Source organism: Vulpes vulpes, chromosome 5 (assembly GCF_048418805.1).
Source record: "Vulpes vulpes isolate BD-2025 chromosome 5, VulVul3, whole genome shotgun sequence".
In the NCBI taxonomy this organism is placed as follows: domain Eukaryota; kingdom Metazoa; phylum Chordata; class Mammalia; order Carnivora; family Canidae; genus Vulpes; species Vulpes vulpes.
This window is the reverse complement of record NC_132784.1, coordinates 82,584,467-82,609,981: the sequence shown is the minus strand read 5'-3', so window position 1 is coordinate 82,609,981 and position 25,515 is coordinate 82,584,467. Positions and strand designations below refer to the sequence as shown.

General features: G+C 46.4%; 2 protein-coding genes across 4 annotated transcripts in view; both read left to right on the top strand.

Annotated features, from left to right (window-relative positions):
* FBXO3 (F-box protein 3) overlaps window positions 1–1,261 on the top strand; it is a 30,537-nt gene extending 29,276 nt beyond the window's left edge. Inside the window, exon 11 of the mRNA XM_072759093.1 lies at window positions 48–1,261. Coding sequence (XP_072615194.1) covers window positions 48–224 — 177 coding nt within the window. The 3' untranslated portion in view covers window positions 225–1,261. The remainder of the gene's footprint in view (window positions 1–47) is intronic.
* A 2,447-nt stretch (window positions 1,262–3,708) lies between these two features.
* Window positions 3,709–24,940, top strand: CD59 (CD59 molecule (CD59 blood group)). Of its 3 annotated transcripts, none has more exons than XM_026012907.2 (4): window positions 3,709–3,803; window positions 13,577–13,661; window positions 17,018–17,119; window positions 23,458–24,940. In XM_026012907.2, the coding sequence occupies exons 2-4, from the start codon at window positions 13,595–13,597 to the stop codon at window positions 23,658–23,660; spliced, it is 372 nt and encodes a 123-aa protein (XP_025868692.1). In that variant the 5' UTR covers window positions 3,709–3,803; window positions 13,577–13,594; the 3' UTR covers window positions 23,661–24,940. The 3 variants fall into 3 exon arrangements, with proteins under 3 accessions (XP_025868692.1, XP_025868693.1, XP_072615193.1); XM_026012908.2 differs by lacking the exon at window positions 3,709–3,803 and adding an exon at window positions 4,210–4,673; XM_072759092.1 differs by lacking the exon at window positions 3,709–3,803 and adding an exon at window positions 5,134–6,546.
* Window positions 24,941–25,515: the final 575 nt, after the last annotated feature.

Below are 25,515 nucleotides of genomic sequence, written 5' to 3'. Positions count from 1 at the left end.
AAAAAACTGATGGAAGTCCTTATCAAAAGATTGTTTTCTCTTTCAAGGAGATGGGTCCTGATGAATATGAAGAGATGGAAGAGGAAGAGGAGGAGGAGGAGGAAGACGACGACGATGATGACTCGGCAGATATGGACGAGTCTGATGAAGATGATGAGGAAGAGAGACGGAGGAGAGTCTTTGATGTTCCCATTCGCAGACGCAGATGCTCTCGCCTTTTTTAGGGAAGCTGTGCTGATGGAAGCCCTGGCGCAAATCCAGTCCGTTAAATAGATTTCCCAATAGTGTAAATAACTAAATTGTTCGTTCTCTGCATATAGCAGGAAAATTAGCATGAAATATTGTTCCAGGCCCTGGGTTCTATGCGACACTACGTTAGGAATTGGATCGTTTTGGTTTGCTTTGTGTTTTTGAAGTAGAGGAGGAAATGGGAGTCTTTTTTTCTTTCTCTCTCTCTTCTAGAAGTCAGTGGGAGAATAATTCTCTAGCTACAGAACAGACATTTCTTTGTTTCAAAATATTTTATTCTTCTATAAATGTGGAAATGGAGGGGATTGTTTTAAATAAGGATTGAAAATGTAGCAGAAATACCTACACAAGGATAGAGAGAAACTATGTGACTGGATGATTCTGTGAAAAGACTTCTTGCAGTTGTGAATTACTTAGAAATGAACAGAATTTATAATTAGGCTAATCCATTTAGTAATTCCTATATATTTTGTACTCACAGGGAACTAATCGACTAAAACAGCTTGAATGCTAGTTGTTTGTCCTTTCTTAGACAATCTATCCTTGAATTTAAAGTTTTCATCACTAAAACCTTGAGCTTAAAGTCTTTATCACTATGACCTTGGCCTTGCATTTAGTCTTCAACTCTACCAACCTTGAATTTATTTTAAAATCTTCAACATGACAACCTTGAACTTAAAGTCTTTAACGTTATGACCTTTGTCATACTGTTCACAGATGCATCACTTTTGACAATGTAGTGTGTAAAAGTATGTATTGTGTTGTTTATTAACAAGTCTTCACAATGTCTCATGTAGTCTAAATTTGTAAATACTGCTTCTGTTTTGTTTCTGCTTTATACACTTGACTGTCTAACTTTGTGATAAGTGACATGAATTTTATGTTAAGATTAAGTATGTTTTCCTGAAACATGGATTTTTTTTTTGTAATTATATAATTGAGAGTTTGGAATGAAATCCTCCAAGTGGCAAAAACTCACATTTTAAAAACGAGTTTTGGTTCTGATCCTGTATTTCGTGTAATTGCCTATTTTCCATAAACTAATATTAATCAGCCTTTGCTGTCAAGATGGAAGATGAAATGGAGATTCATTATCCTGTTGCCAGAGGCCCATTCAAAGTTATTTCTTGGCTGTGACTATATCCTATCATATGCTTTGCCTTCCATTTTCCCCAGGGATACTTCTTTTCTAGCGAAAACTGTAGAAAGAGGGAAATGTATATGGGGTTAAGCAGTGCCCTCAGGGACCCCAAAGACCCTTTCATATTGGCACATGTCAGAATGTTCTGAAATGGAGTAAGTAGTTTTTCTTGTTTGGTTGGGTTTTTTTGTTTGTTTTTTAATTTTATCATCAGGCTACCAAATCCTTCTATTATGCTTATCTCTTCCTTTTTAAAAAGAACCTGTTGATTTTTTTTTTTTTTTTAAATTCACAAGAGACGCAGAGGGAGAGAGGCAGGCTCTATGGGGGGAGCCTGATGTGGACCTCGTTCCCTGGACTCCTGGATCACTCCCTGAGCCAAAAGCAGATGCTCAATCGCTGAGCCACCCAGGTGTCCCAAGAACCTACTGATTTTTATAAAAATGTACTTTACCAATTAATAATTTAGAGCTAGTTAATGTTGAAACTTAAAGCTATTCCTAAGATCCCTTGCCATTTTGCTTTATCCTTTCTGGTTGACCTCTCTTGTCAGTTCCCAAAGTACTCATGATGCCCCAAATCTCCCCCACAACCCCAGCCACTTTTTGCTCCTTAGAATACTTCAAGCTTATTTATCCTTTCCTCTAAATTCACATTCTCTTAGTATGTTGAACGAATGACCTGTTGTTCAAACCAAGAGGTGACTGATTAGTTGATAAGACGCTCAAGAGTTATTTCATTGGCAAGAATGTATATTCACACATAGAAAGAATCTAACAGTTGGCCAGCTTATGCTTTTGTAGAGTGAAGGCCATTTCTGGTTCTGAGATCCTTTGAGACCACCACCTATTTTTGACTCATTTGTCTAAAGCTTGATGTATCAGGATGAGACCAATACCTAAATAGCAGCAAATCGATGAGGGGTTATTTTTCTCTTGTGAAAAGCCAGAAGTAACTAGTTGAGGACTGATTAACAGTGGTGTCTACATTCCAGATTCCTTCCAACTTTCTGTTCTACCATCCTTAGCACAAAGTTTTAATCATGAAGGATACCTCATGGTTGCAAGGTGGCAGCTGCAGTCATACTCTATTCCAGGAAGGATGATGAGAAAGGGGACAAATTAAATGGAAAGTAAAGTCAAACATGAGGCCAGAGAGGTAAACCAACCAGGTCTCCAGCAGTCATGTGGCAGATAGGTAGAGACGGTGACACAGGAATTAACACAGGCAGCATGGAGACCTTGATTCCCAGGTTTCTGGCTTCATTTATGAAGAAAAATTTGCAGGAAATGCAGTTGGATACTGGAGATGAGATTTGGATGCATTTTGAATTCAAGATGCCTTTAGGACACAGTTTCCAGCTGTCAGTTGGGTATGAATATGAAGATCAAGGAAGAGTGGTCAGGGAAGGAGAATAAAGATTTGCAAATTGTCTGCAAACATACATATCCCCAAGGCAAAACTAAGCACCTTCAGGGTCCTCTCCCAGGGAGCACACAGCAGGGTCTCAGTCCAACCCTGACAACCTCAGATTTATAAGAGGTAGTGGAAAAGATTCAAGACTGAAATTTCGGTCAAAAAAACTAGAAGCAAAATTAGGATAGGGTGACATCTCAGAGTCCAGAAGTCCCAAAGAGGGAACAGTTAATAGGATGTGTATGAGAAAATACGTGTGTATGTGAAAGAGTTTTGGAAAGAAGGAAATACGTTTATTCACTGTTTTAAGTAGAATTTAAGTAGGGGATCATCATGGTAGAAGGCACATGTCATAATCGGTTGTCATATGATTTCCCTGCTTAAATTGTATCTCGTGCACTCTTGGAAGAAAAGGAGACTCAGGCTGCAGCAGGGTTGGATAACCTGATAGCCTGGCCAAGTGGGAGCTTGGCACGGGCACAAGAAAGTTTTTTTTGAAACATTTTAATATTTTTTTTAAAAACGAAGGGAAAATCATTAGTCATAGAGTGTAATATTTTTGTTTCCTGTAGCAAATGGGAGGAGGACACTTACAAATTTTCCGTTTCGGGGATTTTAAAAGGTCTCAATGTATTCCTGGTGGTCTCGGTCTTTTTCCAAGCCTGGGCGGGGAGCCTGAGTCACCCCGGCAAGGAGTGGCAGCCGAGGCTCCCCGGGCGTCGCCGGGTGTCCTGGGAAGGCGCGGGCAGTGCCAAGGGTCCGCAGACCGCGCGAGGGCTGGGGTGACCTTGGACTCCCAGGCGGCGGCCCAGCGGGTCCCGGCCGAACCTCGGCGGGGGCGGGGGCGGGGCCTGCGGGCGGGGGCGTGGCCGGAGCCTCGGCGGGGGCGGGGCCTGCGGGCGGGGGGGCGGAGCCCGCTCCACCGAGGCTATAAAGACGGGCGGGGCCGCGCACGCAGGCTGCGCAGGGTCTGCGGCGGGATCCCGGGTGCGGGCAGGTAAGGCCCCGGGGAGGGCGGGGTGGGGGCGTCCTCCCCAGGCCCCTCGCTGCCGCCCGCGGCCCGCCGCATCCTCGCCCCGGGGGCGCCCCGAGAGCCCGGCAGAAGTCTGTCTTGCTTTAGCAGAAAGAGAAGGGCAGGAAGAGGGCGCTCTTCCCGAAACACCCCCAAGTCCCGCGCGCCGAGCCTCCCCGCCCGCGGAGTACCCCCCCGCACACCCCCCGCCTCGCTGGGAACCGGAGCTGTGACGCGGGCAGCGACGGCGCGCCGGGAGGAGGGGGCCGGTCCCCGCGCGGGCGCGGACACTGTGGGCTCCGCGTACAGATGTGGAATCGGGAGGAGGGCGGGGCCGAAACGTGGACGTCTGAAGTCCAGCCTGATGTGACGTGGGCGGGGGCGGGGGTGCGGGGACAGGTGTCCCGGCGGCTCCTGCCGTGTTAGGGAGACGCAGCCCCCCGGGCCCCGGGCAGGTGCCAGGTCACCTGTTCCGTTTCCGCCCGTCGCGGACACGCGCTCGGGGGCCGGGAAGCGGCTCCTGGCAGGTGCCGAGCGGCCCCGGGACCCACCCGGGCGGAGGCCTCCGAACCTCGGGCCTCGCGTGTGCTCGTCGCCCGCGGGAGGCGCCGCGCGTGGGAAGGCGCCGGCCCGGAGGCTTCCTGGGCTTGGCCCTGCGGACGGTGTTTCCCCTCCTCGCTGTCACGGCCGTGTGACCCGCCGATTGCTCCAGAAATCGGGTGACTTCCCCGGAGAGGTCGGGGTGGGGGGCGCCAGGAGACCGGCTCCCCAGCCCTCTCGGCTGCAGCGCTTCCCCTTCTTTCTCTACAGGCCACCCCGTCAGTGTCACGGCTTTTAGAGGCAGAGCCTCCGCAGGTCAGCTTGTGATAATAAACAGTTTTTGAAGTGGAGGGAGAGACCTCATAGTAGAGGTTTTTCTGTGTGTGTGTGTGTGTGTGTGTGTGTGTGTGTGTGTGGTTTTTTTTTTAAACGATTTTGTTATTCATGGGAGACACAGAGAGGCAGAGACCCGGGCAGGGTCCCTGCGGGGAGCCGGATGCGGGACTCGATCCCAGGACCCCGGGGTCACGCCCTGAGCCCAAGGCAGATGCACAGCCACTGAGCCCCCCAGGCGCCCCCAGACTACTAGAGTTAGCCCAGAGATGGCTTTGGGTTCAGTGCTCGGGAAACCCCTCTTACTTCTCCCGCTTTGCCCTGCTTTGCCTCGCTTAGCCTGCTGGTGGCCGTGGCTCTGGAATCCACATGCAGTGGGTGTGCGTGAGGAGCGGTGGTGAATTCGCACTTCCCTGCCAAGCTCGGGTGGCACAGCGTAGTAGGCCAGGGCCTGGGCATCCGGCCGGGGTTGTTTTTTTTTTGTTGTTTTTAAAGATTCTATTTATTTATTCATGAGAGAGACAGAGAGACAGAGAGGCAGAGACACAAGCAGAGGGAGAAGCAGGCTCCATGCAGGGAGCCCGATGCAGGACTCGATCCCGGGACTCCAGGATCACACCCTGGGCCAAAGGCAGGCGCCAAACTGCTGAGCCACCCTGGGATCCCGCTCGGTCCGGGGTTTGAATCTTGACTGGGTGGGTAATCCTGAGCAAGCTATTTAACCTCACCTTTGAGTCAGTAAAATATGAGGCCGTATTTCATAGGGTATAATATGGACCAAAGGAGACAATTCCTGGAAATCAGTTTGGCACCTGTCTGCGGAGAACAACAAATGGCGGCTCTTAGTATTTCGGGTACCCTTGTGACCCCAGGGCGATGGTCCCTGTTCCCCACAGTGCAGGGGGACAGGGGGGCATCTTACTTCCAGATCTCTAAGGAAGGCAGGCAGAGCCCTGAATGTTCACTAAGAGGGTGGAGTGGGGTGGCAACATTTCCTGACCCTGGTTATTCACTCTGGGAGGAAATTTAAAACCTCAGGGTAGGTAGGGAGTTGCCTACAGAGGACAGCCCACGCCTGGAACTGCGTGCTTCTGGATTTTCAAAACAGAAACAGGAAACCTCAGTGTAAGGAAGACAGCCCATTATTCTGAGTGGTCTGGAAGATAAAAGCCCACATAAAATCCACTTTAGAGTGAGGAGAGCAGGTGTGTGATGGAATTCATCTTTCACAGATATGAGCTCTTGAAACAAGCCAAATTAAAAATTCGAGGCCAGCTCTTTGAACGTCCTCCAGGTGGCCACAGAGGAAAACACGCCCAGAGTCACTTGAGGTTTTCCAAATGGGAAGACGTGTTTTTATCTACGCCCCAGATCTTTGTGAGATATCTTCACTGAACCATCGGCTTCTGTGCATGTGTAATCTCAGGGGTAAGGAGGAAGATATCTCCTGAGGCCCTCTCTGGAAAGCTCCCTAGCTCTCGGGGCCCTGGAACACATGGCAGAGAAGGTCCTTGTAAGGGAAGCTGCAGATTCATGTGCTTTGGAGAGTTTTGGGGTGATCGTCTCTGGCAGCAGGACCTCCAGGTGGCCGGGAGGGGCTGTCCATTATGACGGTGATTTTCTGTTTGTCTCTTCCCTCTGATGTAATGACTTCTCTGACCTGAGTGACTGATTTCTCTGTAGACATCTCTGCACGCATGGCCACCGCAGGCACTGTGTGTGCCCACGGTGACAGGGAGGCAAAGCTTCGGGTCTCTGACAGTAATGTTTCGCCACTTGTGAGTTACCAGGCCCCGGTGAATGGAAGCAGGATCCACCCAGTGTGGCTCTGCAACAGCTTGTTGCCTTGGGACAGGTAACTTCATTCCCTGAGCCTCCACAATTTTCCCATAAAATGAGAACAGCTGGGTTCTATTTTTAAAGGACTCTCCTAGCCTCAAAGTCCATCTGCCTCTCAGGCTCCTAGGATCGGTGACTAAACTGTTGGGTCTCTGAGTCTCATGGAACCAGCGCTGAGTTTAAAAGTCTCTTACCTAGTCACCTCAGCTCCACTAATTTATTTAGCAGCTCAAAGCACAGGGAGTCGCTCCTCCAGAGAGTTCAACTGTGGTTAAGAGCTCAGACCTGGGTCTAACTGCTGCCCTAACCATGAACCAGTTTTCTATTGCTTCTGAAGACAAATTGCCACAAATTTGGCAGCTTCACACAGGTTTATTAATCTTATGGTTCTGTTTGTCAGAAGTCTGTCACAGGCCTCACCGGGGCTGCGTTCCTTTCTGGAGGCTTTCTGGGAGAATCCATTCCTTGATCATTCAGGTTATTGGCACAATACAATCCTTGTGGTTGGAGGACTGAGGTATCATTTCCTGGCCGCATGTCAGTTGAGGACTATTCCAAAGGCCACCTATATAGTCCTCGGCTGTGGCCTCACTTCATCCGTCTGCAAAATCAGCAGTAGTAGGAGAGCTTCATCCTCCTCCCTGAATCTCTTGCCTCTTCTTCTTCTTTTTTTTTAAGGTTGTTTTTGTTTTTGTTTTGTATGTAGAGATAGAGAGTGCATGAGCAGTAGGAGAGAGAATCTTAAGCAGGCCTCTTGTCCAGAATGAGCCCAGTGTGGGGCTTGATCGCACAACCCTTAGATCATGACCTGAACCGAAATTAAGAGCCAGACGTCTAACCAACTGAGCCACCCAGGCACCCCAAGATTTTATTTTATTTATTTTTATTATTTTTTAAAGATTTTATTTATTCATGAGAGAGACAGAGAGAGGCAGAGGCAGAGGGAGAAGCAGGGTCCCTGCAGGGAGCCCGATGTAGGACTTGATCCCAGGGCCCCAGGATGACAACCTAAGCTGAGGGCAGACGGTCAACCACTGAGCCACCCAGGTGCTCCAAGATTTTATCTTTAAGTAATCTTTACGCCCAACTTGGGGCTTGAACTTACAACCCTAAGAGTTGCACGCACCACCAACTGAGCCATCCAGGTGCCCCTCTTGCTTCTACTTTCACATCCAACAGACCCTACTGCCTTCCTCATCCTTTTTAATTTTTTTTTAATTTTTATTTATTTATGATAGTCACAGAGAGAGAGAGAGAGGCAGAGACACAGGCAGAGGGAGAAGCAGGCTCCATGCACCGGGAGCCCGACGTGGGATTCGATCCCGGGTCTCCAGGATCGCGCCCTGGGCCAAAGGCAGGCGCCAAACCGCTGCGCCACCCAGGGATCCCCCTCATCCTTTTTATTGTAATCACCCACGTGATTCTGGATAATCCAGAACCATCTGCAGCCTTAATCTTATTTACAAAGTCACCGTCTAAGGGTGCCGGTATTCACAGGTGCCCCGAATTAGGACACGGACCTCTCTGGGGGAGAGAGGCATTATTTATCCTACTTTAATCAGAACTGACAGCTTCTCTCTTAGCATTGTTAGACACTCTTCCAACCCTATCTAAAGTAATGTCACCCTTGTCCCAGGTCAGTCACTAACCCAGTGCTTCCCAGTATGTGCCTGATTAGAAACACCGGAGACTCAGAACTCCTAGGGATGGGGCTCCGCATCTGTGCTTAACCACCCTCCAGATGATTCTTGTGCCACTCGAGTATCAGAACCAGTGCTGTTCCTTTATTTCATTTTCTTCCTTGTCTTTCGCACTAGCTGGCATCCACCTCCACTAGATTGGAAGAGCAAGGGCTTTGCCTGGTTCCACAGTTAATTGTAACGCAGCGCCTGGCACAACAGCTGCTCACGGCAGGCTCCTGCATGACTGTTGTGGGATGAATGGGGTGTAGGTGTTGAGACTGAACCTACTTCACGGTAGGAAAGAGACCCACCAGGGAATTCCTTTTGTCTGCTTCAGTTATGGCATCAAACAGTTGGTGTTAAATGCTTCGTGTTTAAATTCCTGTGGATTGTTTAGATAGATATTTGGAAGGGCTAGTTGGGTTTTTTGGATGGATGGTCTTTGTTTTCCTTTTAAAATAATGGAATATGGGGGATGGGAAATGGAATACTGGCTCACACTATCCATAAATTTGCTACCCAAAACATTTTCAAGAACTTGATGGGGAATGCCTGTGTTTTGTAAATTGGCTTGCAATGTTTTAGCATCCTCATATGTCTTGGGTGGACGCAAATGAATAGGTGAATGCACAGGTTGCTGTGCATTTATCTGCTTCGTTGTTCCTTTACCTGCTATGTTTTCATCCATATGGGGCTATAAACCCCTTGAGTCTTATTATATTTTATCATTGTATAAGATCATTATTACCCCTTCACAAGAGAGGAATGGAAGTAAAGGCATTCACTGTTTTAAATTTGTAGAAGTTGGCAGCAACGGGGGATTAGTATATTAGATCTCTCAGGACTGCTAGAAAATTGCCCAAGCCTCCTATCTTACAAAAACAGAGTATAACTAAAATCATTGCTATCAGACAGACATAGGAGGGTGTATGTACCCGAAACACTTTTTTTACCTCAAAGAAGCCGATTTTGAAAGGTGGTTTATACCACCTTTATGTTTTATTACCTAATCAGGTTTGGTAATAGAAAGATAAAAAGGGACGCCTGGGTGGTTGAACGTCTGCCTTTGGCTCAGGTCGTGATCCCCGGGGTCCTGGCATTGAGTCCTGCGTCAGGCTCCCTGTGGGGGAGCCTGCTTCTCCTTCTGCCTGTGTCTCTCATGAATAAAAAAATCTTAAAAGAAAGAAAAAGAAGCTATAAGTGAAATGGTTCGTAAGTACATTAAAATATCCTGCTCTCATGTTGAGAGCTCTTTCTAAAAAAAATGTTTATTGTTAAGAGAATATATTTAAGCATGAATAAGCTACCATAATTCTACGATCCTGTTTGCCACGAGTTCCAGAAATGTTCAAAAAAGTTAATATGGTATTCCATTGTACTTTTAGGAAAAAGTTATGAGATTTTAGCTATTTTTAGACTGGCTTTTTCCTTAAAACATTGTGACCAGCCTTTCCTATCTAGCACACCTCATGAGGTACACTTCTGCACCATGGAATTATATGCTAATTTACGTCTAGCCACCTATGTTGCCAGATTTTTACTGTTTTAAACAATGCTTCTGTGTCCTTGAGTGTTTACTTCATGCTGCAATGAAAAGCCTCTTTGGAGCACCCCTGAAGGAATCCACTTCAGAGTTAAGGTCAGAACCTCCCGGGAATACCCATCTGAACTTTCTAAGGCTGGCTTCAAGTGTGTTTTGCAACTCCAAAATGGTGTTTTCCAGTAGGCTCACTTGTCTTTCTTCTGTGGACCTCATTCAGCAGGACTTTGGTCTGTTTCCAATAATTAAATTCACTGTTTACTGTTTAAATGAGTTAGCGTATTTAGAAAAGAGAGTGTTGAGGCCCTCTGGGTGCAGCTTGCATGGAAATGTTTGGTTTGGGTGGACTGGAAAAGTCATGGCAGCATTTCTGCTTCATGTCCTATCCAATGTATGCTTGATTAGGGGCATCATTCTGAAGTCTAAACTGGAGGATGTTTTAGACGGAAGAGTTTGAAATCATGAGGTTCAATTTGTGTTTTCATTCAGAGAAAAATTTGCCAAAAGATAGGTGACATATGCCTACCAAAAGGGAAACATTTGTTACGTGTAGATTTTCCCAGTATTTCTAATTATGAAAGTAAAACCTGGTCCATTATAGAATAGTTGAAGAAAGTATGGTAAAAAGTAAAGAGTCAGGAAGAGAAGTAAGAAATCATAAATAATCCTGCTTAGCATTAGCTACTGTCAGCATTTGGGGGGGGGCATTGATAAAATAGCTTTGGAACATGAGGTGTCTTCTATCCTCCCTTGCCCCCCACTCCGTAATAACATTTTGCCCTTGGAAATTTATATTCTTAGTAGTGGTTTGTGAAGACCTAGTCTTCTTTCTTTCTTTCTTCTTCTTTTTTTTTTTTTTTTTTTAAGATTTTGTTTATTTATTTATGAGAGACACGGAGAGAGGCAGAGGGAGAAGCAGGCCCCATGCAAGGAGCCCGTAGTGGGACTCGATCCGGGGTCTCCAGGATCACCCCTGGGCTGAAGGCAGCGCTAAACCACTGAGCCACCGGGGCTGCCCCCTAGTCTTATTTCAATTTGAACCACTCAACCTTGTCATCCGCACACTGGCCACTTCCTCCCTGTGATCTTTGCCCTCCTGCAGCCATGGCATGGAAGCACCCACCTGCTGTAACCACCAGCCAGCCATGTGGGGTGTTGGAACCGACTCGACACTCCCCCTCCAGCCCAAAAAGTTGGGGCCCGAGATGTCCCTGGCTCATCCATTCCAGGGTGTTTGTCTGGCTTCCTCACCTAAAGCTCCCTTCTGTCCACCCTCCCGACCCCTGCCCCCCAACCCCCCAAACCACCTCCCTACCCAGTTTCTTCCTTCCGATCACCTTGTGATGTCAGTTGTACTATAGTGGCTATGGCTTTTTGGGAGCCTTCTTGAGCGCCAGGCATTGCACCACGCGTATGTGTAATTATCCCCATAATTGGCCGAATGAAGAACGAAGCCCAGGACTGAGTTAACTCACCAGCATGGACGGGGCAGAGCCAGAAGTGTCCACGGCCTGTTGGAGCGCCCTAGACCAGACCAGAGAGCCTGCCCTTCCCCGGGTCATTGCTGCTTCTCTGCTTTTGTTAAGACATGAGCCTTTCTTGGTGGACAGGTACTTTCTAAGGCACTTCGTCCCGGAACCCCTGGAACCCTTCTATGTGTGGCACCCTGTTTGTCGTGGTGCTGTCATTTATGTGAAGGACTGTTCAGATGCTCCCTCCTGCCCCATCCATTGGGGACTCTTGATGTCGCAGCCAGTCTTATCTCAGAGCTCCTGTCCCCTGTGGGGGACCTCAGATTAAAACCTTCCTCGCCTTGTCTACTCGCAGGCAGCTGTTCTTTACAGACCTGAGCCCTGTCTGACTTGAGCCCATTCTGTCTCCCTGGAAATTGCAGAGCTGGAGAAGCCAGGAGGAAAACTGGCAGGGTGCTGAGGCCTGGGTTGCTCACCCCAAGGGGAGAGTAGGTGAGGGCTCTTTCTTGTCACTCATCTGGCTCCAGGCGGAGGGCATTACAGGGGTCTGCGTGCCAACAGGAGGGGCTGAGGCTCTTCCTCAAGGATCAGGGTACAGAGACCTCAGGGCCCTCTACCTCTCAGAGTCAGGGGCCAGGAAGGAAGATCCACGGATCCTCAGATAACTTGGAACAGAAGTGTAGTAGACATGCCTGTCTGAGTTAGGACAAGAGCTCTGTGTGTGGTCGGGCTTGGTAACATCCTCCACTTACTATGCTTGGCTGTGTCGTAAGCACGTATTTGTTCAACTTGTTTTATCTCGCTGAATCCTTACAGTGTTGGGAAGCACCATACACCTGCCCCTATTACAGATGAGGTGTAATGGAGCCTTGGTGGCAGTGACAGGGCCAGCCCTTATGTCCAGGCCTCTGCCACTCCGGCGTCTGACCTCTTAACCACTGCCCTTGGGCACACATCTCACTTCCTCACTGTGGCCAGCGACCCCCTGGAGGGTCAGCATGGCCAGGTGACCCCAGAGGGAAGTGAAAGTTACTCATAAAGAAAGGCCAGGCCTGGGGCGCCTGGGTGGCTCAGTGGTTGAGCGTCTGCCTCTGGCTCAGGTCATGATCCCGGGGTCCTGGGATCGAGTCCCGCATCAGGTTTCCCGTGGGGAGCCTGCTTCTCCCTCTGCCTGTGTCTCTGTCTCCCTCTGGGTCTCTCATAAATAAACAAATCTTAAAAAAAAAAAAAAAAGGCCAGGCCTTGTTTGATTTTCTTCCTGGCTCCCCCCACACATCAGAAAGCAACCTGTCTCTTTCACTTGGGCATGACTTACTCGGTGCCAGAGCCTATTCTTTCTGCTTCTCAACTCCTCCCTGACCTTTTTCAGCCCATTTCTGAGCAGCAGATGACCTCCAGAGGTGTTGGAATGACATTCCTAACTTAGAGGACGGTGGGGCTCATCCACCCAGAGTCCCGTCTGTCTGCCAGGCGGAAGTCCTGGCATGTGGGGCTGAGAAGAGGAGAGCATGGAGCACCATGGTTTAGAGGTGCTCCATCTCCTGTTTCAGGATGGGGCCAGGGAAGTAGGGGCGGGATTGGGAGACTTCTTAGGTCTGCAACTCATGGTTCAGACATAGACAGCCAGAAACTCCTCGGTGTTGTGGCTTTCTTATCAGGTGAGAGGAGGATCTGAGGCATTTCAGCCCTCCCCTTTCCTCCCCTGAGGCTCCGGGCATTAATGTGATGGGACTAGTCATCAAAGCTACCTTGGTGCGCACCCTCTCTACTTCCCCTGAGGGGAAGAGGTGGACAAGGTGGTGGCTCCATTGCACAGGTGGGGAGCCAGAGCTTCTGTGCACACTAAACCCTTGCCTCCTGCTCTGCTGCAGAAAGGATGCTGGTGCCTTCCAGGGTCACCCCTTTGGTCTGACACACTTAGTGGCATGGCCTGGAGAGGCGGCCCCTGCTGCCCGCCCCCCCCCCCCCCCCCCCCCCCCGCCCCTGCTCAGCCAGCAGTTTGGGGCAGGGAACTCCCCTTATAGGGAAGATAGTGCCACCACCGGGGCTTAGAGGGACTGAGGCTTATTCAGAGCCAACCCCTGTGGCCAGGTGAGAGCTGGGGCGGAGCGCAGGTACTGCTGACACCCAGCCTGGTGTGCGTTGACTCCCTGCAGCTGCCTCTCTCAATAGGACGGGGAGCATTTCTTCAGTAACCTGAGGTGTGGGGGCCAGGAGAGCACCTTGGTTTTTTTCTTGGTCTGCTGACTCCTTCCCCATGTTACCTGAAGGCTCCAGGCCTTCCAGCTGTTGGCTTCTGACATAACCAGTCCTTTGCTTGGTGCATGACAACCCTGTGTCCCTTCCTTCCAGATTCTGTGGACAATCACAATGGGAAGCAAAGGAGGATTCATCTTGCCGGTGCTTCTGCTCATCCTGGCTGCCCTCTGCCATTCAGGTGAGTGGCCCGAGGGGACATGGATCCGGACCATCTCGGTCACTTCCATCGTAAGCTTCCTTTTTTCTTAGGCCTCAGGGGAGTGAGCTGATGCCACTGGCCTGGGGCCTGGCTTTGCTTCTTTTGCTTTCCAGTGTTAGGGGTCCTGGGCCGTGTGACCGCTCCTTCCACATTACAGCCTTGCTCTCCTTGGAGCACCTTCCTGAGTTACAGCCCATCCTGGGCGACAGAGCAGCTGTTTGGGGGGAGCAGGGCAGGAGGTCCACGTAGCAGCTGGAGTTTCCCCTCTCTCACAGGCTGTTGGGGACCCTAGTGGGGACCATCTTAAGAGTGCTGTGACACAGGGGGCATCTGTGTGACAGTGATGATGGTGAAGATCATAGGAGGAGCAGCAGCGGCTGGCTCACGGCATTCACACACCAGCTGCTATTCTTAGCATTTTATCCGTATCGCTTCCTGAATCCTCACGTCAACCCTATGGAGTAGGTGCTGTTTTTGCCATCATTTTATAAATGACTAGACTAAGGTCCAAAGAGGAAATAATTTGTAAAATATCATACAGAATTTGAACCCACGTGGACTGGCACCAGAGTGTCTGCTCTTTAACTTCCTCCCCAGCCACCCTTCCGCAGCTCCTGGAAGTCTTTGTGTGTTCCTGAGTCTTAATTCTGTAACCACAAAAACACCTCTGTTCCTGGGGCGCCTCAGTGGCTCAGTCGGTTAGACATTCAACTCGATTTCGGCTCAGGTCATGATCTCAGACCACCATCTCAGGGTCACGGGATCAAGCCCTGCATCGGGCTCCACACACAGCAGGGCGTCTGCTTTTCCCTCTCTCTCTGTCTCTCCTCTCCCCCTGCCCCGCTTGCTCTGTCTTGCTTTCTCTCTCTCAAATAAATAAATAAACTCAAAAAAAACCACCTGTGTTACTTGCTTTGCTTCATGATAAGGATCAAATGTTATTTTCTGCCTGTGTCCTGTTAGTACTGCCAGCTTTTCAGGATTTTTTTTAAGTGGAGAAAAGGCAAAAAGGGAAGCAGCAATGCAAAGAACAGTGAAGAGATTCCTTCCGTGTCAGAGCATGTCTCATATATATTATTAGCTTTAGCAGCTCCCATATATTGAGTTCTTTCTGTGTCCTAGAGACCGTGGCAAGCCCTGTGTCTCCCTTAACCCTTCCAGCTACCCCACGAGGGATCATTTTTGTTATTCCCGTTTTACAGTTGAGGGAACCAAAGCAGAGAAGGAACTAGCTCAAGGACACGTTTGGATACGTTCTCCCTTTCTGAGAAAAAAGAGCAGTCATGACCCCCCTCCCCACCTCTGTTAATTCCAGCCAGGGGTCGGTGGTGATGTGGCTCCCCCCTGTGACAACACTGTGGGATCATCTCTGTCCTTGTGTCCGGTGTATTTCCTGTGATCGGAATAGCCCAGATATGCCACAGCTATTTCTGGAGCAAACTTGGGCTTGGGGCCGTCAGCTGTTCTGTGACAGGTCCCCGCTGCTCTCAGGCCCTTCCACAGAGACGCAGGGTATGGAGCCCGCGCACACACACGGGAGAGGCTTCCTTGGCGGCTGCCTAGGCCCTGAGGAACATGCAGGGAGCCTTCCTCTGCCCCACACTCGCACCTCCATTAGCCCAGAGTCGAATCCCCCCAGTCTGTGTTCTTTCCTTCTCTTTTGTGCTCTGGACAGTTAGAAGAACATCATGGTTAAACCAGGCTCAGGTTTCAGAACTGATGGTCTGGGCCTGAGTCCCAGCTCTCACTCTGCACCATGTGACTTTAGGCAAGTTGGTTAACATTGTAGTCCTAGTTTTCTCTTCAGAAATGGAGCTGGAGATCTCTGAGCCTACCTCTCATGGCACTTCTGCAAAGATCAAGAGCTTAGCATGTAGGCGCACAGGATATCTGCATGGTGAATGAAACCGTTAGCTATCAGTATTTCTGCCCCACAGATGTTCCAAGTGTGAGCTTTGGTTCCTCCATTTAAACGTGTGTCAAGAAGCCAGATGCGGGAAGCCCGGGTGGCTCAGCAGTTGAGCACGTGCCTTCACACTCAGGGCATGATCCTGGAGTCTCAGGATCTAGTCCCACATCGGGCTCCCTGCATGGAGCCTGCTTCTCCCTCTGCCAGTGTCTCTGCCTCTCTCTCTCTCTGTCTCTCTCATGAATAAATAAATAAAATATTTTTTTTTTAAAAAGAAGCCAGATGAGCTCTGGTTGTAGCCCAGAGAAGATTCAGTCCCATGAACAACCTTTCAGATGGCCCTCACAAGTATCCAGGCTAGAACACTCTTTTAACTCTTAGGTTCTCCCTTCTGAGGCATGTGAACACATCAGGAACAGGAAGAGGACTACAGAAAAATCACATCTTTGTCCCTTCTCATTGTGGCTCCCCTCTCATACAAGCATGACCATCAATAACATTGGGAGGGAGGAGGAGAGTGGGCTTAGGGAACCTAGCCCTTGGGTATGGGGGCTGGCTGCGGCTCTGCTGCTTGGGGTTTCCTTGGTGAGTCACTTCATTCCAGACGTCTGTCTGTCATCTGCAAACAAAGTGGGTGGGAGAGTGTTTTTTGGACTGACATTTTGAAGGTTAATCTGAAAATCTTCACAAATCAGAAGAGTCCTCAGCTAGGTGGAGGATTTCCTCCTCCTAGAGTCCTTAGCTAGGTGGAGGATTATATTATAATATGTTTAATTGACTCCTGTGGTGCTCAGGTCAGCGCCATTTTCTTCTGGCTTTCTGGAAGATTCTCTTTCCGTGAGTGATGCATGTAGGCATTGGTCTTAGAACTACAAGTCAGCTCTTGGGTTCTAAAACTTGGTCTGGGTTTAACCATGACAGTCTTCTATGAGATTTTACATATTTCATCTCTGAAAATGTCTTTTCACACAGATAGGTACTGCCAAATAACCGATTATCAGTCTACGAAAATGTGATCAAATAGCATATTTGTGATCTGGAAGGCATTTCCAGAATTCTGGTAGTTTTTTCTCTTGATAGTTTCCTTTTTTAAATTTTCTTTTTATTTTTTGATAGTTTCCTTTTAATATGTCATTACATTGCAGATTAATCACTTCTTTTTTAATCATTTCTAGTTGAAGGTAAGAGGAAACTTCTCAATTTTACGATTACGTGGATTTTGAAATATGGAAATTCTTTTGCACTTGTATCAGGGTCCAAAATATGCTGCTGGAACTGTAGTTTAAGGTTGGAAAAATGTGTCTGCTACAGGTCCACTGCCGACCTCTGCCCCATACCAGTGGAGATGGTGGGCTCCCTTCTGCCACCAGGAGGGCAAGTCAATGGTGGTCTTACAAGTACTGACAGGCTTTCTTCCTGATTCTAGGCCATAGCCTGACATGCTACAGCTGTCCTGAATCAGAGTATACCTGCAATCGTACCATCAGTTGTGGGATTAATCTTGATGCGTGTCTTTTCATCAAAGCTGGTAAGAGCCTGCCCCTTCCCTGTCTGCTCCATGTAATGGGACAATGAGGGCCTGAGAAAAAAATGTGTGCTATGCTCATTCTCATTAGACATATATTCAACAAGTAATAGCTACCATCTAAGAAATAAAAATAAAAACACCCTTCAAGGTTATTTTATTCTTCTACCTTCTATCACAACGTCTTTCCAGTGGCATCATCAAGAAATGCTGAACATGTCAGGTAAAATCCTAAAAGACGCAGGAGACCCACAGGTTCAGGAAAACCTGATAGAAAAGAAGAGAAGATTAATCTCCCCAAGAAAGGAGAAATCCCTCATTAAGTAGGGGCACATCAGAATTATCCTGTCAGGCTGGACTATCTGATAATTTTGATGTAAATTCCTGGAATGTGGATAAAATTACAAGCCCTACGTGCGAGGTCTTTGACTGACTGTAGGGGGGATAGATCCTCTGCCTGCATGTGGAGGACCACAGGCATTCTTTGTTGCTGTAGAAAGCACAATAAGGTCCCTGCAGAGAACATAGACATTCATTCTACAAATATCTGAAGACTAGTTACGTGTGAGCGCATACATCAAGTTAACCTTGATCATCTGTGTCTCAGGGACACCCCCCCCCCACTACAAAAAGTATAATTTGCAAATGAGAGGATAAAGGCGATATTCTGTGTAGAGTAAGAATTAGATTAGCAGTTAGGAGCTCTGAACTCCAATGTCTTTTCTGCCTTCAGTAAGTTCTTTCTGCCTGTGTTTTTTTTTTTTTTTTTTTTAATGAAATGTGTGTGTTAGACGGTAAAGGTGAAGAAGAAAGGGGAGTAGAGTAGAGCCAAAATCTTTCTTCCAGAATCCCATTGTTTCTTATCTGATTGTTAAACTCATATTACAAAAATGTTCCAACTTTATTGAAGTATAATTGACAGATAAAAATTGGGTATACTTGAGATGTATGGTGTGATTTGATACTTACATACATTGGAAAATGATTGCCACAGTGGCCTAATTAAGACATACAACCCATCACGAAGTTGCCCTTTTTGTGTGGGATGAGATCACTAAGATCTACTTCCTTAACAAATTTCAAGTATATCATACACAGTATTAGTAACTATACTCCCCACGCTATAGATTAGATACCCAAAACTTACTCATCCTAAAATGAATTGTTCAGCTTTTAAAAGTAGTTCATGTAAATAACAAGACACACCTTTAAAGAATGGCCAAAATCCAAAATGCTGGCAACACCAAATGCTGACAAGAATGTGGACCAATACGAGCTCTTATTCATTGCTCATGGGAATGCAAAATGGTATGGCTTGGCTATTTCTTTTCTTTTCTTTTCTTTTTTTTTTTTTTTTTAGATTGTATTTATTCATGAGAGACACAGAGAGAGAGGCAGAGACACAGGCAGAGGGAGAAGCAGGCTCCATGCAGGGAGCCCGACATGGGACTTGATCCCAGGACCCCAGGATCACGACCTGGGCTGAAGGTGGTACTAAACCGTTGAAACACCTGGGCTGCCCCTTGGCCATTTCTTAATAAGCTAAAAATACTACCACCATATGATTCAGCAGTCACTGAATAGTTACCCAAAGGGATTGAAAACATATGTCCACACAAAAACCTGCACACAGATGTTTGTGCCAGCCTTATTCATAGTTGCCAAAATTTGGAAGCAACCAAGATGTCTGTCAGTAAGTGGATGAATAAACTGTACATTGCAGTGTATCTAGACAAGGGACTAAAAAGAAATGAACTCTCAAGCCATGAAAAGACATGAAGGAAATTTAAACACATATTACTAAGTGAAACAAGCCAACCTGAAAAGGCTACATAATGTGTCATTCCAATCATAGAACATTTTGGAAGAGGCAACACTAAGGAGACCATTAAAGAGGTCAGTGGTTGGCAGGGGGTTAGCAGGAGGGAGGGAGGGATAAAAAGGTGGAGCACAGGGTTTTAGAGCAATAAAACTATGTGGTACAATATTGGTGGGTATATGTCCTGCATTTGTCAAACCCCATATAACACCCAGAGCGAACCCAATGTAAATCATAGTCTTTGATGGTGATGGTGAATCCATGTCGGTTCAGCAATTGTAATGAATGTACCACTGTGGTGGGGGAGGAGAGGCTAATAACAGATTCCTCAGGGTAGGGATTGGGGGGCCGGGTCCAAATGAGGACTCTCAACTTTCTGCTCAATTTCGCTGTGAATCTCAAAACTCCTCTAAAGAATAAAATCTATTTTTTAAAGGATCATTTGAATCCTAAAATATTTTTCTTATGAACTTAAGTCCCACAACTCCAGCTTGACATGTGATTACGGCTGTTCTTGAAATAGAGAAATTCTGACCTTACAGCAGGACAGACACTACCAGAGCACCTAAATCCCCTTCCAGCTCAGATCGTCATCTCCTGGGAGAGGCAAGGCACACTGTCATAAACGGGAGTCAAAGGTCAAGTAATCCATTGGAAAAATCATTCAACTCTTCTAGCCACATTCCTCCCACCGCCAGCAGCTGTAAAATAGGAATATTTATCTCCTAGGGTCTGTGGGGCAGGTAGAGGAGAAAATGGGTATGTGGGTGCTGTACAGATGGAGTCTAGAAGAGAGGCAGGTGTTGGGTGTTAATTCAGAGTCCCAGAACTAGAAGCCATGTACTTAGACCCTGGCATAAGCCTCTGGTGGCAGTACCATGCGATCATTGCCATAATGACCTTCTGAATAAGGGGCACACTTAGCAATGCCAAGGACAATCAGGGGCTGGTGCTTCGTGAAGTTAGACTCAAAGTAAACCTTCAAAGAGATCAGGGATGATGCGCCAAGCAGAGAGAGAAACGCTAACATTCCAGTGACTCTGATAATCCACTTTATTTGGGTGATTCTGTTAGTGGCTTGGTGAGAAGCTCACCATCATAGATTGTTATGCAAATAGGATAATTGAAGGAGAGTGCTTGACTCCCTGCAGGACACAGAGTAAATGACTAATTGGTAGCAATTATTAATAAATTACTATCTGCTCTCCCCAGGCTGTGAGGCTCCCCTAGTTAAAATTCCAGTAACTTTAGTGTTTTTCCAGTTCCAATTCCTGATTAGGATTGCTGCAGTAACTTGTCCTATTCAACAGCCTCCTCTAGTTCAGTATTAGAAACATCCACTTGAATACCTATGATCCAAGAAAGTAGACCCACTAAGAACACTGTGTGGCCTCTGCCACTTGACCAAACTTCATTAAAGTGCATCCCCAACATTTCATCCCCTCAAGGGGGAGGATGAGATGGTTATATCTGCAGTTATAAATGTAGCTTTGTTCCCAGCTGTAAATGAAGATAAGTTAGTTACAACAAGCCCTCTAATAAGGAAATGGGCATCGGTATGGTTGGTTGGTTGTTGGGTTTTTTTTTTCCTTCCAGCAGAGAAGATAAGGAAGTGATGCCAGGGCCAGGACCCTACCTTCTCTGTCGATATGTCTCTAGCACACAGTCTTGGCACATAGTTATTTTTGGAGAGGAAAATCCACCATAATTCCTCTCAATCAGCACATTGCTTTTCCCTTAACATAATTTTCCTGAAATATTAAAAAACCGTAATAAGATACTTGGCGTAGGTATTTGGGGCCTTGATTTTTCTCTTTGTGTGCAAAATTAGGACCGTAATAGCATGTTGTTTTGGAAACTTCCTGTATTCCTGAGTAGTCAAATGACTTTTAAATGAAGTTTAAAATATTTTTAAAGTAGATCCAAAAAAAATAAAAAAGTAAATCCGTCCAATGACTTAAAAAAATAGTCTCAATCCATACAGAAATGTATAAATGAAGGATAGTCTTCTGTGAAGGTAACACGGTTAAATGCCTTTGGGAATTTTTCCAGAGAAAATCAATGCATTTATCCCCTGTACATACACTTCTTTACACACACGCTCCCATTCAGCATACTGTTGTGCCTCTATTCTATTGAGATAAAATTCACATACCAGAAAATTTACACTTTAAAATGTACAATATAGTGGCTTTTAGTATATGCACAAGGCTGTGCCACTATCATAACTCCAGAGTATTTTTATCCTCGTAAGAGACCCCCATAGCCATCAGTAGTTACTCCTCACTCCTCCCCTCCACATACCCGGGCAGTGACTAATCTACTTGCAGTCTCCATGGATTCGCCTCTTCTGGATATTGACTATGAACTGAATCATACAGCGTGCGTGGCCTCTGTGACTGGCTTCTTCCACGGAGCAGAATGACTTTTAAGGCTGACCCATGTCCTGGCATATCTGAGTACTTCCATTCCTTTTTGTGGTTGAATAACACTCCATTGTATGGAGAGACCACATTCTGTTTATCCATTCACCAGGTTTTTTTTTTTTAAGATTTTATTTATTCATGAGAGACACAGAGAGAGAGAGAGGTAGAGACACAGAGACACAGGCAGGGGGAGAAGCAGGCTCCATGCAAGGAGCCCGATGTGTGGGGCTCGATCCCAGGTCTCCAGGATCTCACCCTGGGCCAAAAGTGGTGCTAAACCACTGAGCCACCCAGGCTGCCCCTCCATTCACCAGTTAAGGGACATCTAGGTTTCCACTTTGTGGCTGTTTTAGATGCTGCTGCTGTGAACATTCATGTACAACCTTTTGTTGTACATGTTTGATGTAGTTCTCAATTCTTCTGGGTATAGAGATAGAGCTAGAAATAAGAGGAAGAAATATATCTAGAAGTGGAATTGCTAGGTCACTTTTTTTTTTTTAGTGCAGTTGGCAGGCAATATTACAGTAGTTTCAGGTGTATAACTTAGTGATTTGGCAGGTGTGTACATGGTATTGTGTTCACACATGTTCCCACCATACTGCTGTTAGTAGTGTTGACTGCATTCCCTATACTATGCCTTTTATTCCTCTGACTTACTCATTTCATAACTGACGGCCTGCATCTCCCTCTCCCCTTCACCCCTTCTGGCAACCATCGGTTTATCCTCTGTACTTATAGGTCTGATTCTGCTTTTTATTTGCTTATTCATTTGTTTCTTCTCTAGATCCCACTTATGAGTGGAATCATACAGTATTTGCCTTTCTCAGCCTTATTTCACTAAGCATAGTACCCTCTAGGTCCATCCATGTAACATTCTACTGCGTGTGTGTGTGTGTGTGTGTGTGTGTGTGTAAACACACCACATCTTTGTTCATTCTTCTATCAATGGACACTCGGGCTGCTTCCATATCTTGGTTATTATTAATAATGCTGCTATGAATAGGGTGCATATATATCTTGTCGAATAAGTGTTTTCATTTTCTTTGGGTAAATATCCAGCAGTGGAATTACTGGCTCATATGGTATTTGTAAGTCTTTTACAGATTTTTAACTTTTTGATTAATTGCCAGACTTTTCCAGAGCATCAGCACCATTTTACCTTCCCACCGATGGTGTATGAGGCTTCCAGTTTCTCCACATCCTTGTTATCACTTGTTCTTTCCAGTTTCTTGGTTATAGCCATCCTACTGGGTGTGACGGAAGCTCAGTGTGGTTTTGATTTGTATTTTCCTAATGACTAATGATATTGAACCTCTTTTTATGTGCTGATTGGCCCTTCATGTGTCTTTTTTTTTTTTTTTGAGGAAATACACGCATCCTTTGCACGTGTTTTGAGTTGTTTGTATGTTTATTGTGTTGTAAGGATGTTTTATATATTCTGGACACTAGACTCATCAGATAACATTTTCTCCCTTTTTCTGGGTTGTCTTTTTATATTCTGTAGTGCCCGTTGATGCACAAAGTCTTTAATTTTGTTGGAGTCCAATTTATCCATTCTTCTACATTTTTTTAAAACTCAGACTCCAGTTCAATACATGCAGGCCTGTGCCCATCCTTATCTACCTGGAATTCTGTTGTATGGAACTCTACCCTAATTTCTTCACATTTTTTTTAGTAATGGACTGATTTTTGTCTTTTAGTTTTCTTGCTATTACAGATGGTGATACAGTGACCATTCTTGAGCATCTATCTTAACCTTTTCCACAAGTAACTTCATAGAGTAAATTCTAGAAGTAGGATTGTTGGGTTGTTAAAAATGTCAGCAAACCTCTAAAACATCAGGAGGATTGGCTATTGCACCACGCACTACTCTCTGGGCTGACACTTTGGTTTTATGGAAAAGTCCTCTCTCGAGTTGTATCATCATCATTTGCTTAATCGTTCCCTTTTACAGCCCAACCAGGATACATGTTCTTGCCCAGGTGTCTCTACTTCCATAAGTAGCTGAGTTCTAAGAAGTAGAATTGAGAGCTCACAGGCTGGGACAGGTCATTCTGCACTTGCTAACTTACCTTTCTGTGTGTTTCTGTTCACAGATCCCCTAAGATATTACTACCAGTGTTGGAGGCAGGAAGATTGCAATTACCGGTACATTTCAAACTCTTTCCAAATTAAGAAGCTAGAGTACTATTGCTGCCAGAAGGACCTGTGTAATGGAAGTGCGGGCACGAGTGCCTCCAGGAAGATGGCTCTGCTGGTGACCCCATTGCTGGCGGTAGCCTGGACCCTGTATCTCTAAATCAACACCAGGAGGCCTTCTCCTAAACTTTCCGTTTCTGTATATTCCTTATTTCCTTTGCTGCTGCATTCTAAAGGCCACTTTTCACCTGGATCCTGTTGGGAAAGACAAACTAGCTTGAGCAACTTGATTAAGAGAGAGACTGAGAGATTTTGAAGACCAATCCTGTCTGCAGCAAAGACCCATTGGAGGGAAAAAATTTAAGAGTGTAGCATGTGTGATTTGAGCTAGGTTACATGCTCCTCCCTCTGCTTTTTGCAAGACCAGCTTTGCAGTGGCGGCTCCAGTACATTAGATTCTCTGCATGCCCCAGTTACTCGTTACTTCCCTTCCGATTCCTTAGACTATGATCAGTGCTTTTGGGTGGCGCTGAGGCAGGGGATTCTTTTCAACAGCCTCTCACAGGGAATGCTTTCATCCTCTCCCTTTGTGGCCGCCCAGCAGGCACAACAGATCTCTCCACATAGGGGCTGTCAGTCAGGGGCAGTGAGATTCTCAATGCAAAGCAATCGGAATGATCTTTGTATTCTCAACTAGCAGGGTCTGGCAGGGAAGGAGAGGAGTGTGGAAACCCCAGCCAGGTCTGTCTTCTGAGGGGTAGCAGTGGCTAAAATCCGAGTTCTCCTCTGTCCCTCAATTGTGAATGGGCCTTGCTGTCTTCACTAGAAGAACTTAATGGCATATGTTAATGATGTGTTAAAACTGTCCCCCCAACTTTTTCATTAGATTGGCGGGATATCTTGGCTTTGTCACACAGTTAAAGACTGAACATTGGGACGTTCTTTGTTAAAAATGACTTGCAGGATTAAGTGTGCTTATTTTTTTTTTTTTAAGTGTGCTTATTTTGAATAATCCTGGTAGCCGGTCTCCTCATATATGTACTTATACTGTGTGAACACAGAGGGAGGAGCCTCTGGGGTTGCGATTTGGCATTTCCACATGTCCTCATGAACAGCAACAGGGGTGTTTTACCTGCCAACATCCGGCCTATCACAAATGTCAAGGCATTTGAAAGCTCTCCCGGTTTCCTAAAAAGTGACACACCTTTTCAGGAGGGCAGAGTTTTGCCTTTGTCTTGTGGGTGTTGCTGAGTGATTCTCAAGATCCAGTAGACTTAAGGACACGTGTATTCTTACAATCTTTATTTAACGGCAGAGCTTGACTTGCGCAGATGAGGGCAGCATTTCAGGATTAACATTTTTTTCAACCCTTTGATCATGTAATCTGTGTGACAAACTGGAATGAATGATGCCTTTCCGAAAATAAAATGTCAGCAAGTGCGTGAGTGTGGTTATTGGCCTGGAAGGAAAGCAACAAGTACAGTGTGCCCCGTGTAGCAACTGGCAAAAGAGAGCGTAGCCAGGGCCAGCCCTCCTGTTGGTGCCATTGCTTAAACAGAGACAAATAGGGACTTCCTCATCCAAACCTAGCATTGCCTTGGCGCTCTGGGTTCCCCACTGGCCCAGTGTTTTTCCTCACGCCGTCTTTAATTCTCTTGTCCAAGACATAATACCACATATGTAAATCTTTGCTCAGTAGGACTTTTTCCGACCAAGGAAGTACCAACCATGCCCACAGCCGTTTGCTGAGCCAAGAAGCTCTTTTCATGTAGGCCGTTGGAAACAGAACCAATTTTGACTCACTTAGGCAGAAAATGAATCTAGGGGAACTTTTGGGAATTCAAAAGGGCAGAAGGCTTTCTCAAGATTCAGATTGTAGGGTACGACTGTCTTGAGTGTTGTCTTGAGTCATGTGCCCACATTGGGGCCAGGGTGCATTAAGAAAGGGGTAATTCTCTAAAGAGGGAACTGAGTGCTGCTAAGTGGGGAGATGCGGAGAGGGCTCCTGGGACTAG

What these genes read in the sequence shown, in the direction of transcription:
- CD59 (XM_026012907.2), top strand. Translation starts at nt 13,595, where the DNA reads ATGGGAAGCAAAGGAGGATTCATCTTGCCGGTGCTTCTGCTCATCCTG. An exon ending in GGCTGCCCTCTGCCATTCAG is followed by an intron (nt 13,662 to 17,017) that starts GTGAGTGGCCCG and finishes TCCTGATTCTAG; the next exon opens with GCCATAGCCTGACATGCTAC. An exon ending in GTGTCTTTTCATCAAAGCTG is followed by an intron (nt 17,120 to 23,457) that starts GTAAGAGCCTGC and finishes TTCTGTTCACAG; the next exon opens with ATCCCCTAAGATATTACTAC.